General features: G+C 39.9%; 3 protein-coding genes across 3 annotated transcripts in view; 1 reads left to right on the forward strand and 2 right to left on the reverse strand.

The window, feature by feature from the left end:
* Positions 1 to 453: 453 nt before the first annotated feature.
* On the reverse strand, positions 454 to 5164 carry LOC118405563 (flocculation protein FLO11-like). Its single transcript, XM_035805099.1, has 6 exons — positions 5059 to 5164; positions 3564 to 3948; positions 2616 to 2991; positions 2055 to 2144; positions 1100 to 1183; positions 454 to 762 (listed from the first exon to the last, which is right to left on the reverse strand). Exons 2-6 carry the CDS (start codon positions 3927 to 3929, stop codon positions 539 to 541), a joined length of 1140 nt encoding a protein of 379 aa, XP_035660992.1. The 5' UTR covers positions 3930 to 3948; positions 5059 to 5164; the 3' UTR covers positions 454 to 538.
* Positions 5165 to 8117: 2953 nt separating this feature from the next.
* LOC118405759 lies at positions 8118 to 10834 on the reverse strand. Its single transcript, XM_035805486.1, has 4 exons — positions 10759 to 10834; positions 9271 to 9474; positions 8529 to 8651; positions 8118 to 8207 (listed from the first exon to the last, which is right to left on the reverse strand). Exons 2-4 carry the CDS (start codon positions 9452 to 9454, stop codon positions 8191 to 8193), a joined length of 324 nt encoding a protein of 107 aa, XP_035661379.1. The 5' UTR covers positions 9455 to 9474; positions 10759 to 10834; the 3' UTR covers positions 8118 to 8190.
* Positions 10835 to 11733: 899 nt separating this feature from the next.
* LOC118406180 (CMP-N-acetylneuraminate-poly-alpha-2,8-sialyltransferase-like) overlaps positions 11734 to 13081 on the forward strand; it is a 5379-nt gene continuing 4031 nt past the window's right edge. Inside the window, exon 1 of the mRNA XM_035806064.1 lies at positions 11734 to 12099. Within this exon, the coding sequence (XP_035661957.1) occupies positions 11945 to 12099 (155 nt within the window). The 5' untranslated portion in view covers positions 11734 to 11944. The remainder of the gene's footprint in view (positions 12100 to 13081) is intronic.

Consider the following 13081-nt stretch of genomic DNA (forward strand, 5'->3'; position numbering starts at 1 on the left):
AAATTGGCCCGCAATCTATAGAGACATTTGGTGTTATACATGGGTAATTTCAACTTCCTACAGTGATTTTTAGTGGGTCAGATTTAGAGGAATCGCTAGTCTGACAAGGTACTAAGGGTGTGTTCATCTTGAAATCAACTCAGTTGCTCATAGAATAATAAAGACCAGATTTAAAACATTTAATCTCAAGAGGACATATATCGCTACTTTTGTGCCAAATTTCAACTCAATTGATTGTCAAGTCTGTTATGAAACCACTTGCATTACTTTCTGACTCACCCTCGTATGTGACACACAATTGCCTATCAGTAGATTTAACGTCTGTCTATAGAAGTGAGTCATTTCCCAGTATCTGCTTTCAATACATCATACTTTGAAATTCCTTGCAATGGAAATATTTTCCCTAGCAATGCAAATTTTAGCTACTAAGATACCATTGTGTTCTTTTCAAGATTGCCTGATTGGTGAGGTAGCAAAGAAACTGTTACAGTATAGATTACCCTACCTGATGAAATCTAATGTGTACAGATATGGGCTTTTAAGCTTCTTTCTGAACTGTTGAATTCTTATTATCTCCCACTGGTGGTGTTACTTCTTCATATGTTTCGTCTTCCTTCTCAGCATCTTCTTTCTGCTCTTCCTTCCTCACTTCTTCTTTACTTTCTTGAACTGGTTCTTCAGTACCTTTTTCAGGTTCTCCATTTTTTGTTGTCTCCTTTTTCTTTTTTGATCCTGGTTTCTTCATACAGCTGAATAGATTCCCTGTGAAAGAAGAAAATATATGTAAAACTTATGACATCTCAAACGTACAACATTTATTGACAAAGACTGGAAATGATCAGTCAAAATTAAGGGAAGTTCACTTTTATTTCTGTTAACAATAACTATTTGACTTTATCCAGAATATTATTAATTAAAGTTTCCAAGAAAATAATATTGAAATGGAAGGAATTTCACACATGTAACATTTATCCGAAGGCAGCCCCGGCTTGTCAAAATTTCACTTTACCTTTTGTAGATACATTCCATACACCAGTTAACACTTTCACTGCTAAATATTTTCTTGTATGTCATCCCCTTAATCCCTCTGTTAAGTTACCTGTGCATCCTGGTGTCTTTTTCTTCTTCTTTTTCTCTTTGTTGTCATCTCCTTGTTGTTCTGTAGTTGCTGGTGCAGCCTCTCCTACAGAATGTAGATTCAAACATAACTATCAGTATTTGTGGACTGTTGAATCATAGTGTTAAAGATTACGTTAACAACAGTGTTCATAATACAAAACAATGCCAAGCGGAAGGTAATAGTCAATGACATTCAACTGCCAGTATACCTGTAAGCCCAGAAGACACAGAAAGAAAAAACAGAAGTACTGTTGATGCATTTAAATTAGCGGGGATTTAATTGCGCGGCAGCGGGAAAAAGGACTTTTCGCGGTGGTTTTAATTTTGCGGTAGTACCATGCACTTTAGTCTCATACTGCCATGGAAAAATGTTCGCGGTGGATTTAAGTTCGCGGTAGCACCATGCACTTTAGTCTCTTACTGCCATGGAAAAATGTTCGCGGTGGATTTAAGTTCGCGGTAGCACCATGCACTGTAGTCTCTTACTGCCATGGAAAAATGTTCGCGGTGGATTTAAGTTCGCGGTAGCACCATGCACTTTAGTCTCTTACTGCCATGGAAAAATGTTCGAGGTGGAGTTAAGTTCGCGGTAGCACCATGCACTGTAGTCTCTTACTGCCATGGAAAAATTTTCGCGGTGGATTTAAGTTCGCGGTAGCACCATGCACTGTAGTCTCTTATTGCCATAAAAAAATGTCACTGTGGTTTTAAGTTCATGGTGAAGCGGCCACCGCAAAAACTGCAAACATTAAACCACCGCAAAAGTTTATTTACTGTAGTAGGTTACTCATACCTCATCTTGAAGAAACTGAGACTGAAATGTGGAAACTGAGGCCCTGATTGACGCAATATATACTTAAGAATATTGGAAGCTGAACACTATGCATGCTTCCACTTTCAAATAGTGTAAGTGAGTCAGTACTAGATACTCTCACCTTCCCCTGTTGCTGCCTGGGTGTTGCCAGCTTCTGTCAGTTCGTCATGCACAGGTACAACTGACTCTGGGTCTGCTGTCGGTGGGTCCTCTGTAAGTGAATGATATAGATTATAAGGACTCTTTAACATCAGCTGACCATTGAACCTTTATGCATAAAAATGTCAATTTAGCTTACTGTCTGCTCTTCATTGGGGTCGAGAGAGAAGGGGAAATGGTCAGACAAAAGATACAATGCAATATATAGAAAAGAAAAAAGATAAGGATTACATAGTGTACGTGTAATAATGTGGTGGAGAGGCTGGTCGAAAAATACGGCATATAAGGAAAGGCTCACGATTTTCCCCACCAACCTCTTCTTAGAGAGTAACCGCAACTTAACATGTTATACTTATGCAATCACTTACTTACTTACCATGTGTAATTTGGCCGCAACTGGGCAAACATCTACTATCGTAAAGGTAGTCTGTTTCGGGAAATTGAACATTTAACTTCTTACATGTAACACAACCTGAATGGAGATCTCATAAAGAATGATGAAGACTTTTGAACTGAAGGGTACCTGTGTCTGTGTAGAGTTGGTCTGAGTTGGTTGTATTATCAGAGCTCACGCTCACGTTGTCTTGCCCATCATCGTACGTGCCCGAATCTTGCTCGGTGTCCCTCTGAACCACGTCCGAAGACTTCACATCCACCATCCGGTCCGGGACCGTAGGCTCGGGATGAACTTCAAGTTGGGTGGCGTTGACATCTGCCATTGTGGTCACTTGCACTGTTGTGTCTTTTTCGACGGGCTCTGGATAAGGTGGATCGCTGTCTTTTTCGACGGGCTGTGGAGAAGGTGGATCGCTGTCTCGTCTGATCGATATCTCTTCAGGGTCCACTGGCTTCGCCTTTGCTGCTCTTCCTAAGGTGCTAATCGCACTGAGCTTGGTGAACTGTGCAGTAGAAAACAAAGGAGTACATGGTTAGTAAGTTTATTGTACCAACAGATAAGGTACGAACAAACAAGTGCACAATGTAATTGTATTACTCTCCAAGCAAAGGTTCAGCTCTGGCTAATTTTCACGTGATCTATGCGGCTTTTGTCGGGTTTTCTATTTTATACTATTTCTATGTCTATTGTTATCTTCATGTCTTTTGGTTGTTAGACATGAAGAAAATGGTAGAAAATAGAAAACCCGACAACTAATGCCTAAATCATTTCAAACACCGAACTTTTGCTCGGAGAGTAATTTGATAAAAAGTTTTGCATGCTGCTAAGGAAGCAAGTAAAGAGAGGCCACGTCACAGCTTAAACCATGCGTTTTGCCAGGACAACCATGCCAGAACCCACCGCTTCTGTTCCTAATGAGTATACCATAGCATTAAGTTGCACAGCTTAATGATAGCCCATGCAGAGCCCACCATATTATCTTTACATATGAAGTACAGCTCTCCCAGAAAACACCTTGTGGGGTAAGGCAACGTGCTGTGGGGTGTAAGAAAACCATAACAAGATGTTATTAACCAAGTCTGAAAAATATCTCTTCTTCGGTTGACTGGAAGGGGTTGGTTTTGGTTGTGGCGCGTTTTGTGTATCGTCGGGTCTTGGCTCCGAAACAGCACTTTCGGTCTTCGAAGCTACGGTCCAAACGGTGGGATCCGAGACCGCAACCTCTGGAGCGGGTACTGGAGGTTTGGGTTTGGCTTCTGTGTCTGCAAGTAAGGAAGAAGGAAGGGTTCGGTTCCAACCGTTGGGCTCCGAGACCGGAACCTCTGGAGTGGGTTCAGAGCCCGATGTTGAGGGTTTAGGTTTGGCTTCTGCCTCGGACTGAAAGAAGGATGGAGGGAGGGCCTCCTCGACATCAATGACAGCTATCGTCCACTCCCCCATAGGGTAAGATAACTGACACCTGGATCAACATATAATTATAACCTCAACTTTAATTGGAGAGTATAGGGGATGGGGTAGGGAAAGGCCACAGTTGATGCCTGGATACAGAGCGTACACCAACATCACACAGGTGTCACTGTCGGTATTGGTGAATTGGACCAAGGAATTCGAAGTTATCCCATACTACAAATCCAGTATTAGCTAGATAAGCCTTAAGTTAAGCTATAGAACTGTAATTATGTAGATGCCATACTGTGTACCTTGTACAATTGTTGTGCAATAAAGTTCTCTATGTAACCTCCTTGATTGGACTTTTTTAGGGGTCACGTATAATTGCCCTAATTCTATGATTTGTTGCTGACTAAATATCGTAACAAGACCTTGAACTACATGCGGTGTCTGTATCTACTGTTACTTTATTACTATTCTCAAATTTATGGCTAATTAAAACCCTGCCCTCATATACAACAAGGAGACACATTTTTGTAATATCTGGACAAGTGTCAGACTATACAGTAATGCATACACTGCTTGATTAAGTCCGTCGTTGTATATTATAAGATTCAACAGACTGAGTGTAAATAAACCTCTGTAAATAGCTTCGTCAGTAGTTTGAGTAGAACGATTTACAATTTCTGATATAATGATTGCAGTATTTTATTCATATTTCAAAAATATCGTGAAGATGCTGTACACCCATTCTTCAATTAGTACTTGTTATGCCTACACCTATATATATCATTTTCTACAAATATGGACCATTTTTGAATGAGTCAAATCAGTCAATACATTCACGCACAATTTGAGACTATAGGTACATTCAACAGTGTAAATAAACCTCTGTATTGCTTCGTCAGTAGTTTGAGTATGACGATTTACAATTTCTCTTAAAATCACGATAAACGTAGCTGCTGTGACAAAATATGGTATGTAGGCTTAGGCAATATCCAATGCCATGCCGTTGTATGGTAACAGGTGTCAGAACTATAAAAACGCCCCTGTCGCATGTAGTAACATTGATAAGTGTTTGGGGTTTGGCCTGGACGTAAAAGATATATGTCTCCTGACACACAAGTCCCTGTATTAGGCTAAATAGTATCCTAAAGTTGTAAAAATACCAACAGCTTACCTTTCGTTGTAGGGTTTCCTGTGACCACTTCGTTCAGGGTTCGCTTTTAGACAAATACAGACTAGAGTTGTCTAACCCACACTACGTGTTTCTGCATTCCTGTGCATCCATACATTCAGTGACTTGTCCAACCTGTTTTACCACACGTCGCATCAGAAGACTCGGATAATTGTACAGCCTTTTGTCACAGGGTATGGTTGTAGGAGTCTTTTTGTGTACGTCTCATTATCAAGAAGGACGTTAAGGTGGGTTCACACATGTGTATATATTCAAGTCCGTATGGAAGTCTTAGCCTCTACCAGGCCCCACCGGCTGCTGGAAAGAGAATAGAAATTGGACAAATATAGCCAGATAACATCCCAGGGGACAGCTAATTCCCCTGAGTCATGTTATCTGGCTATATTTGCTACTATTTTTCCAGCTACATGTGGAGCCTGGTATGGAGGCTAAAAACTCCATACGGACCTAATACGGACTTTAATATATATACGCACGTGTGAACCCCCTTCATATATAACGTACTTGGTCCCAGCTTGTGTGTGTTTGTGTGCGCGCGCGTACATGTAAGTGCGTGGGGTGTGGGTTTGCGTACGAGTAAACGTCTGTGAGTGTGTGTACGTGCGTTTGCATGCGAGTAAATTTGTGTGTGTGTGTGAGTTTGCATGAGAGTAAATGTGTGACTGTGCTTCTGTGAGTGCGCGCGCGCGTGTGTGTGTGTGCATTTGCCGCGAGCAAATGCGCGTGTATGTGTGCCGTAACTTTTTTGCTTTACACATAATATCGCTGAATCTGGACCAGACAATCTTTTAAAAGTATATAAGGTATCATAAGATTTTATTAATGTCACAAAATCTGCCTCATAATGGCAATATTTTATTCATATTCAAAAAATACTGTGAAAATGCTGTGCACATATTCATCTTTTTGTACTAGTTATACCTACACCAACATATACTATTTTCAAGATATGGGCCATTTTTTAATGAGTCCATGTACCGTGGAAGCCAGTTAATTGCACCTCGGATAAACGCACACTTCGGGTAATTGCACGGAATCCCAAAATCCCAAACCGTCTCCCATTCACTACATTGTTAGTGACTTCGCTTATCTGCACGACAAAAAATTACCAACGCCGGATAATTGCACGAAAATTTGTCAAGTTTTCCCACTCAATTTAAGACTATATTTTCATATTTCAAAATACGAAAAGAAAGTCTTCCACATGTTTCAGTCGTATCTAAATTTAATCTACTGTATTCAACGTAGAAAACGCTATTTGTTATCAAATACTGCTCACATACTAGTAAATCAACAAATAAATCATTCGCAAGAGGTAAAATGTCTCCATTTATCTTAGTCTGCGTTACACAATCTCTTGCTATCTGAGGCTTATTGGGGTCTGCTCTACGACAGCTTTTAACCAATCTCCTCAAACTTTAGAGAACAAATTCCCTTTCTCGAGTAACCAATACAGGGCTCGTGACTGCGACTAGATTTGGTCGCAATGCGACCGTAATTTTAATAATGCGCCTATTCTTTAAATGATGGTCGCACGGCGCGCCAATAAAAAAAATGAGCAACGCCCTTATTTTCCCCCGAAAACTTCGCTCAAAGTTCAAAATTCGCCGATTTCGGCCGTCACCGAGCCGCCATTTTGATTCTAACTCAAGTCTCGCGCAAGTCTCGCAGTAACTCACATCTCGCGAATCGCGAGAGTCGCACCCCATTGGCCATTTCGGCGTGACGTAGCGCGCCCGGCCGCCATTATTGGTGGAATATCTGATATCCCCGCTGTGATCGCGGGAAAAATCACGCAGGAAAGCTTCAAAAGCGTGTAACTTTGACGAAAACTCATCGAATGCCTAAAGTCCTTGGTGATATGTACATGTATAGGATTCTTTTGGAGGTTTTTTTTTGCTTGTTTGTCGGTGGAATGCGGGAAAAACAACAGCTAATGCGACGATGCCAAACTGGGGAGGGGGGCTGTGTCGGCACTGAAATCGTAGAAAATGTTGAACGGAGGTCGCGATTTTTTCACGGTTCCTTCAGATATTACTTTTGTTGCAGTCTTTATTTTCAAAAGACTGATAAATAGATGTTGTTTGTTGGGAAAAGTTCGATTGATTTGCCCTTCGAACACATCTTTTCTGCTACATTTTTTCAACTGAAAATATGAATTGTTTGTACACAGATTTTTCTATATAAGTTAACACTGATGTTACAGGCTACAAGTAAACCTCTAATTTTCCAGTGCATCTATTTTCAGCTATGTTCTTAACAAAGTAGAAGAGATACAAAAGAAATACAAGATGTACCTGACAGTCCTGGCTACACTTTCTCCTCTGTTGGTTTGCAGATTTTCTTGTAGACTTCTTTAGTTTGTTGTTGTTGTATATGTAACAGTCAAGTTTCACCTTTAGCAGTAAGGTTAATTTACTCTTCCTGATTGTGTGTATTAACTTATGAAACATTATAAAAATCATATATTGTAAGGAATCAGTGTTATATTACTTGAAAGTGATCTCATGTATTCTCTTGTTTCTTGTTTGGTTACTGGGTAACTATATATAATATATAACACCCCTAATTAATTCTTTAAGCCATACCCACCTCTAGTCAAAAACATTGATTATTGGAGTAATATTTTGTATGGCTTCAGACGTTTGCTTGTGCTCCCAACCTTTCATAGTGGTGCTCCTAACTTTTTGCTGGCGCTCCTAAGTTTTAGGAGTTAGGAGCGCCATGCTCCTAGGTAAAAAAGTTAGTCTGGAGCCCTGCCAATAGGAACTCAGAAGCCTTTATCACAATGAAAATTGTCCAATAGGAGCTCAAGATTCTTCATTGCTACCGAAATTAGACCAATAGGAGCTCAGTATTCCCTGTCTCCATAGACACCAGTCATCACACCCTCCAACACCATGGTAACAGGCAGTTCTGACAATAACTTACTAAAAAAAATTATGTCAGAAGCGAGATTTAGTTAACACTCGTTTCGGAAGACATTATGGACGTCAATGGCAAAAAGTCTCCGAAATTTGTCACATTTGCTACTTTATGGGGGGGGGGGGGGTCTTGAGAAGCCAGCATCCAAATAAGCTCTCTGGTAGACACTTATCCTTGTGACGTTTGTAGTTACATCAATACACAGCCTGCAAAATATAAGAAAACATGTCAGTCTCAAGTCCACTTTAATGAAGAATTGGGTATTGAAGTTCCGCTATTGTAGTTGTGCCATTATATTTTCATCATAAGCAATGCTTTTCGAAGGAGGCTAGCCACCAGTCTATCCAATACGCTTTAATTTCGTCTTTTTTCTTTAACCTTAACATCGGTTTTTGTATTGACATGCAAAAAAATGGCACATAGCCTTCTTTCTCTTTAATAGCAATCTGATATTAAAAGCTTAATATCTAATGATATATATATAATTGGCCTCAATGTCATAGAACATGTAACCGTAATACATCTACCTTTGCATCCTTTCAATTTTCCTCCCTTCTTGTCTTTCTTCCCCTTCTTCTTTTTCTTCTTCTTCTCATCCGTTTCTGTTCCTTCCTCCCCTTCTTGTGCTCCATCTGCTTCTTGTGGCTTGTCTACAGTATTGGGCATATAAGGGACAAAATCTTGCCAACCTGTTGAAACTTTTCATGACAACTATCTAGATGGTAAAAGATATAGATCCCATAGCCATTTTGAGGCCGTATGTGCAGTAGCTTGTTAACAACTGCAGCTGTGTCTAGGGTACGGTATTGGAAGGCAGAGCCCATCCCTTTTCTTCCAACGTTTTTTATACTCCCCAATAGAAGTCTGGGTGCCCATTTCACAACTGGGTGTAGTGAAGAAAGTCGTGTTAATACTAAGTTCACTGTTATCAATGGGAACCTATATCCGTTATTTAAAAAAATATACAAGGGATATCAAGGGGTATCAAGTCAAGAAACGGTGATAGTTGTAATATTTTCAAAATAATGCAAAATTTTCCAAACAATTGAAATATTACAATTGCAATAATTCTTGATATGCTTTAACACGATATTTTAATAAGCAACGGATATAGGTACCCTGCGGATAAAGGTGAACTAGCGTGAGGCAATTACATCCCATACTTGGCATTGAAAATAAAGTCACTGTTTTGTCATTGTACATGCTTTTGTGACATGGAAAGTGGTCATGCAAAACTGAGGAATGAGACAGTATCAAAGTGACTCATACCGGAGTTTGTGAAGAGTGAGGAGTTCACGGTGTTGTCCGAGCTCTGACTGCTCGCGTCCAGTCTGTCGTCATAATTCCCAGAATCCCCCTCGTTGTCCAGAACCCCCTCCAGTTTGGGAAATGTGGATCCCTCCTCCATAACTACCGGGCCGATATCATCAACTCCCACTCCAGAGTCCCCCATGGCTTGTAGTCAACAGTTATCTGTTTTTAGTAAATGAAGAAAACTATGATCATTTTGACATTTACAAACTGTTTTTCTCCAAGCAGAGGTTGGGTAGCGGAGATAGAAGTGGTCAGGATTTTATCGGCTCGACTCCCTCACCTCTGCTTCAAAACGCATTAGGGGAGTAGCCGGTAAAAATCCCGACCACTACTATCTCCGCCACCGAACCTCTGCTTGGAGATTACAGAATTGTAGCATGTTAACAATATTGTTAATCGTTCACTTTTACATTTCCATATTGCATACATAGTTATGTTAAATTTATCCAATATCTTTATTGTTTTGAGCAGAGGGCTTTTCGTTTTGTTTTTGCCCGACCCTCAATATATATTTAGAATAGAAACTATATGATCACACCTCCTTTTAGTTGCTTGATGGTATCTCCCTAAACACAATGTAAGATAAAATCCAGTTGTCAATCACCAAGCTTGGGCATATGGATATTAATTCTAATAACATACGTCTTCTCCTACAGATACATTGACTATTATATAGCTTGTAAAAGCATGTTATTGATAACATGTACTATTACTATAGTCCCTATGTTTTGTTATGTATTACTCCTGATTTACTAGTACTTTTATAAGGGAACGTGCTAGAATAAGTACAGTCAAGGCATTCTTTGGAACATGCCCCACACAATGCAACTAGACACATATTACACATACCATACTTTACTGTCATCATTTCAGTTCGCGGGGATTTAATTTCTCGGTAGCGGGAAAAATGACTTTTCGCGGTGGATTTAAGTTCGCGGTAACACCGTAGACTGCAGTCTGATACCATTATAGAAAAATGTTCGCGGTGGATTTAAGTTCGCGGTGAAGTGGTCACCGCGAAAACCGCGAACATTAATCCACCGCGAACATTTCTGCATTTACAGTATACTGTAAACATCCCTTTGTCGCCCCTAATGTTTACTCCTACATTTTAGCGCAACGGAAGTGATTGACACCTCACATATATATAATCAAGAAGGCCAAGAAATTATGTCAGTAATACTATACAAAATACATACTAAATGCATGTAGTTATGTCAGTCAAATTTGAGACACGATCCCATAGTCAGCTACTTAAAGAAAATCTTCCCTTCTTTAAGGAATAACACGATACATCCATAAGTAAAGGGTTCACCTAATTTCTTTATTCTATGTACCTATAGCTAAAAGTTGTAGACAACTCAAGTACTAATCGTAACAACCTGTTTTATGTACATAGAAAAAATACAACAGATTACCGTGTTGACAAAAAATCAGACGTACCTGCTGAATCTTAAAAATGGGAATTAGCAGAACACGACGATTAACCTGCACGTCTGTCCTCGATGTACCTTAGCAGGTGTTGTCTGTGCAGAAGTGCCTCACCTTTGCCTTAAGGCTTGTCATCTTAAGAGGTTAAACCGGCCTGGCCACTTTTAAGGTGTGCGTTTGTGTGGCCGCCATCTTTGATTCGATGTGTGCCTAGACTCCAACATTCTTCAGATGTAATTCTAAAGTATTTGGAAGCATGTGGCGAACGAAAGCCTAAGATGGCTGGGTCTGAGTCTCGGTGGAAAGCATAGCAATATATACAATGCAAGTTACACCACAGACCTCTATATCTGGGGGTTTGTTTGTTTTTCCTCCGTTTCTATACGAGAAAGGGTAGAAATACAACCATTATATGTATCATTGTTACTTTACTCATTCAACAATGGATTTAAAAAAAAAAGATACGTGTAGAATGCAAACGTGTTGAGTCTTGGTGGTTGACTAGTGTTTTTGCGACATTGCATATTCCCGAAGTGCGCCTTTTAAAGGAGTAGACCTTTATAATAGCATCCGGCTAATTGGTTAGCCCTGTCTGTATTTCTTTTTATAGAGCCGAATAAATCAGATCAAATCTACTAGTACTAATGTTAAAATGCTAACCCCATAGGAAGGCCTGGTGAGGTCAAGTGTCATTTATCACTTACAAAGTACGCCCACCAAAGTATTTGTTTTGGATCAGCCCACTTTACGGGGGGTAGGGGGGCTACTATGCTGGTATTTTTGTATCTAATGGACGCTACTCACTTGAATCTTACATTCCATTACAATCACATAAATCCTTATCACATGTTCTTCTTTTATTCTAATCTATCTAGCATAGTATTTTTTTTGATTATATATATAATTTCCTTAAACTACACTCCCTTTTGTATGCAATACGTACACCCAATACCTCTGCAAGGTGCATCGGAAATGCCAAATAATAGATAACCTTTTAGTCACCTTTTATTTGTATTTCGAGGACAGGCCGCATTTCTTGGCTTAAGGATCTGTCTAATCACATTATAGCAAGGGGCTCAGTGACTTTGGACATATGCAGAACGCCTAGAATTGAGAGAACTTCGACCAACGGTGTTCCTTCTAACTTGTCGGACGAGCTACTTTCCAACTGTGTGATTCCACCTTTCTGGCACTGAACATGGCGAACAGACGATCGTGTGTTCCGTTCCTAACCTTCGGACTACTCCTATCGACCGTTGTCTTCATTTTGATCGGCATGAAGGCTTGGCAGAACCGTCAATATGTTTTCTTTTATCAAGACGTGGGGACAGGGACAGTTTCTTCAACAGAAAGGTGAGTTTGTGAGGAAACTACAGTTAGCTTTTAACTTGACTCTCTCTAAAGGTGACGTCACATTTTTTTCTAAACTGGTGCCCGGCCGGGCTGTTTGTGGAAGCGAAAAATAGAAATTTATACATAAAAATATTACGTAAATAATACCCACGGCCATTCTCTTAACGTCTTGTGTAGTTTGGTGATTTTTTATATCATTTTTTGTTCGTTCCCGAAAGCTGCCTGTTAGGCCCCGGTTTTGGAAATGTGACGTAGGCCTAACCCAAGTTTGTTGAGCTGTTTAAAAATTTACTCACAGAACTATCATTATTAACATTGCCATTTTGCGTATATTAGACGCGTTTGAGGTATTTTAATCTAAAATTATGGCAAAAGAAAGAACATAGAACAGATTCTTTTGGCAGGTGGCTTGTCTTCTGTTTCTGCAACTGACATTGCCATTGCGAAATGAATACTGCGCAGCCGTAGTCAATTTAAGTGACCGAGCGTATATGTTTACAATCAATAAGCATGTTGTTGTTTTTCCAGTCTTTTTTTCCTGGTTACCACGTAACAAGTATCGAAGGTCTAGGTCTAGGGTTAGGTTTACATTGTAACTGTAACAGCATTTCTTCTCTTGAAGTCAGAAACACTATAATTGTGACCAGCTCACTAACTGACACAATAGGAAAAGTAGAGGTTACAAAGACTGTACAGGAAATACGCTCTATGTCATTTAGATCCAAATTCTAACACATCGCACACGAACTTCTGTTTTGATGTATCGGAAAATACGGTTTTATATATGGTTTATCCAATTGTAAATAAAGTGATCTGTGTAGGTTAGGGCGGTGCCCCTGCTTGGTTTAACTCGACTTCTCATATTGTCTCTGCTTCCTAGCTGTCATTGATCTCCCCACTGACGACTCCGTAGTCTATGTTCAGCGACATTACTTCTGGATCCTGATTTCCTTTCTCTTGAAACTCCCAAGCTAAGGCTCGT

This window comes from Branchiostoma floridae, chromosome 18, assembly GCF_000003815.2.
Source record: "Branchiostoma floridae strain S238N-H82 chromosome 18, Bfl_VNyyK, whole genome shotgun sequence".
In the NCBI taxonomy this organism is placed as follows: Eukaryota; Metazoa; Chordata; class Leptocardii; order Amphioxiformes; family Branchiostomatidae; genus Branchiostoma; species Branchiostoma floridae.